The sequence below is a fragment of the Geospiza fortis genome, unplaced genomic scaffold (assembly GCF_000277835.1).
Source record: "Geospiza fortis unplaced genomic scaffold, GeoFor_1.0 scaffold685, whole genome shotgun sequence".
Taxonomy (NCBI): Eukaryota; Metazoa; Chordata; class Aves; order Passeriformes; family Thraupidae; genus Geospiza; species Geospiza fortis.
Genome location: NW_005054662.1, coordinates 90,394 through 93,688, shown reverse-complemented (window position 1 = coordinate 93,688; position 3,295 = coordinate 90,394). Strand labels below are relative to the sequence as shown.

General features: G+C 54.5%; 1 protein-coding gene across 1 annotated transcript in view; it reads left to right on the top strand.

Annotated features, from left to right (window-relative positions):
* Window positions 1-146: 146 nt before the first annotated feature.
* CRLF1 (cytokine receptor like factor 1) overlaps window positions 147-3,295 on the top strand; it is a 4,585-nt gene continuing 1,436 nt past the window's right edge. Inside the window, 4 exon segments of the mRNA XM_031064984.1 lie at window positions 147-183; window positions 1,010-1,360; window positions 2,512-2,641; window positions 2,932-3,190. Of these exon segments, the coding sequence (XP_030920844.1) occupies window positions 147-183; window positions 1,010-1,360; window positions 2,512-2,641; window positions 2,932-3,190 (777 nt within the window).

The following is a 3,295-nucleotide window of genomic DNA, read 5'->3' as shown; positions in this document are numbered from 1 at the left end:
CGGGGCAGCCGAGGGGGCCCGGGATGAACCGGGATGGGAATTTCCCCGCCCGGGATGTCGGGGGGAGAGCGGTGGGATTTGGGAGGGGGCCCAGGATGGGAATTTCCCCGCTCGGAGGGGCTCCCCCAACTTGCGGCACCCCCGGGATGTCGAGGGGAGAGCGGTGGGATTTGAGAGCACATGGTGAGGATGAGGCGGGAGCTCTTGGGAAGCGCTTCCCAGCCCTGGGCGAGGCATTCCAGGGGGAAATGCCGGACCGTGGCAGTGTTGGGAAAGGGGGAGAGGGGGAAATCCCCCTCAAATTTTCTTTTTTTTGAAATCCTTTTGTCGCGGAAAAACTTCCGAAGCTGCAACCCAGCCCCGCCCCAGCCCTGGGGGAAAAAAAAGATAAAAAGTAGATATGAAAAGTATTTTTAAAGTTCTAAAATAGATGCAGATATAAAAATAGATAATAAATGTGTTTAGATATAAAATATATGTAGATACAAAAGTAGGTGTAAAGCGTATTTAAAAAGATAAAAAATAGGTGTGTATTGAGATACAGAATAGATACAAAACGTATTTAAAGAGATATAAAAGATATAAAATGTCTTTAGGTATAAAATAGATATGAAATGCAGAAGTAAAGAATAGATATGAAACACATTTAAACCAATGTAAAATAGAAACCAGTGTCTTTAAATGGATGTAAAATGGAAACTAGTGTGTTAAATTGATACAAAATAGAGATGTGATGATTTAAATCTCTATAAAATAGATATGTGATTTAAATTAGTATAGGCTTGTGATGATTTACATCGATGGAAAATAGCTAAACAATGTATTTAAATTAACATAAAACACATATGATGATTTAAATTGATATAGACGCGATGATTTAAACCGATGCAAAATAGCAAAACAATGTACTTAAACAGATATAAAACGTATTTAAATGAACACAGAAGAGACATCAAGGCGTTTAAATCAATGTAAACCAGATAAAAAGACCCAAGACACGCTTACACAGCTCTGACCTCGTCAGCTCAACACCAAACCCTCACAACTGATTTCCCCCCGCTCTCTGTCTCTCCGGCTGCAGACCCCGCGGTGATTTCCCCGCAGGACCCCACGCTGCTGATCGGCTCCTCGCTGGTGGCCACGTGCACGGTCAGCCCGGACTTTCCGCTGAAAGCCGAGGACCTGTACTGGACGCTGAACGGGCGGCGCCTCCCGGCCGCCTCCTACGCCGCCCTGGGCCCCTCCACGCTCAGCGTGGCCCTCGCCCGCCTCAACGGCTCCAGGCAGCAGTCGGGGGACAACCTGGTGTGTCACAGCAGAGACGGTGGCATCCTGGCCGGCTCCTGCCTTTATGTTGGATGTACGTCGGTGCTGCCGCGCCATGCCGGGGTCTGGTCACTCGTACTGGGGTCTGGTCACTGTGTGCTGGGGTCTGGTCACTCGTACTGGGGTCTGGTCACTCGTGCTGGGGTCTGGCTGCTCTGTGTCAGGGTCTGGTCACTCCATACTGGGGTCTGGTCACTGTGTGCTGGCGTCTGGTCACTCTGTGCCAGGGCCTGGTCACTGTGTGCTGGGGTCTGGCTGCTCTGTGTCAGGGTTTGGTCACTCTGTACTGGGGTTTGGTCACTCTGTGTAGGGATGTGGTCACTCTGTACTGGTGTCTGGTCACTCTGTGTGAGGGTTTGGCCACTGTACTGGGGTGTGGTCACTCTGTGTTGGGGTCTGGTCACTGTGTTGGGGTCTGGTCACTCTGTGTCAGGGTCTGATCACTCTGTACTGGGATGTGGTCACTGTGCTGGGGTCTGGCCACTTTGTGCTGGGGTCTGGCCACTCTGTTCCAGGGTCTGGTCACTGTGTGCCACGGTCTGGTCACTGTGCTGGGGTCCAGTCACTCTGTGCCAGAGTCTGGTCACTCTGTGTCAGGGTCTGGTCATTCTGTACGGGGGTGTGGTCATTCTGTGCTGGGGTCTGGCCTCTCTGTACCAGGGTCTGGTCACTGTGCTGGGGTGTGGTCACTCTGTGTCAGGGTCTGGTCACTGTGCTGGGGTCCAGCCACTCTGTGCCAAGGTCCAGCGCTGTGTCAGGGTCCAGCTGCTCCGTACCGGGGTCTGGCCAACACTGGGGTGTGCCTCCCCCACGGGAGAGAAGCTGGGGATCCCCAGGAAGGAATCAGCGTGCTGGTTCTCACCAAAGCGCGCCAGGAGCTGCTGTGGCAGAGCCCTGACCTGCACGCAGCTCAGAGGCTGTTTCGGCAAAGCCTCGGTTAAAACGCGCTTGTCCGAACCAATAATCGTAAGATTTTATCTCGGGCTATTTTAAGGCCGATGCTCTGTCCCAGGAATATGGAATCGGAACGGGGAATGCAGCTCGGGTTTGTTTTTTGGGTCGCTACGCATTCCCAGGAATACAGAGGCTCAGCTGGGAATGCAGCTTGGATTTGGGGTTTGTGTCTCCGTGGCTGGAAAAAACCAGCTCTGGAACCTCTTGTTCTTTGGTTTTTGTCTCTGCCAGTACCCCCAGAAAAACCAGTCAACATCACTTGCTGGTCCAAGAACATGAAGGACCTGACCTGCAAGTGGGCGCCGGGGACAGAAGGGGAGACCTTCCTGCACACCAACTACACCCTCAAGTACAAGCGCAGGTGGGCGCTCACCTTCACCCCGTTGTTGTTAAAAGCTTTGGAGCGGGATTTAATGGGAAACGGGGAAGGGGCAGCTCGATGCCTCCTGGCGGGCCCCTGCTTTGCTGGGATGAGTTTCTTCATGGAGCTGGGGAGGGTGAGGAGAAGCTGCTGTGGGCCTGCTTGAGTTGGGAATCCCCGAGTGAACCACGGGGCCGGTCCCCCAATTCTGGCAGTGTGGAAAAAACAAAAAGTGACCCACAGGAGCATGGGGGAGCGGTGCCAGCACCTCATCCATCACCTGCCCGCAGGTGGTACGGCCAGGACAACACCTGCCAGGAATACCACACGGCCGGAACGTACTCCTGCCACATCCCCAAGGACCTGGCCCTCTTCACGCCCTACGAGATCTGGGTGGAGGCGTCCAACCGCCTGGGGGTGGCCGTGTCCGACGTGGTCATGCTGGACATCCTGGACGTGGGTGAGCCACGGGTGTCACCGCCGTGCCGGTGCCGGTGACCTTGCGAGGGGAGCGGCCGCGCCGGGCTGGGGCGGGGGCAGCAGGAAATGGGCGATATGTGAGCAGAATTGCTCCTAATCGAATTAGGCTGTTTGCTCCGAGTCGCTCCGACATCCGCGGCTCCTTAACCCTCGCGGCCCCGCGGCGCTGCCCCG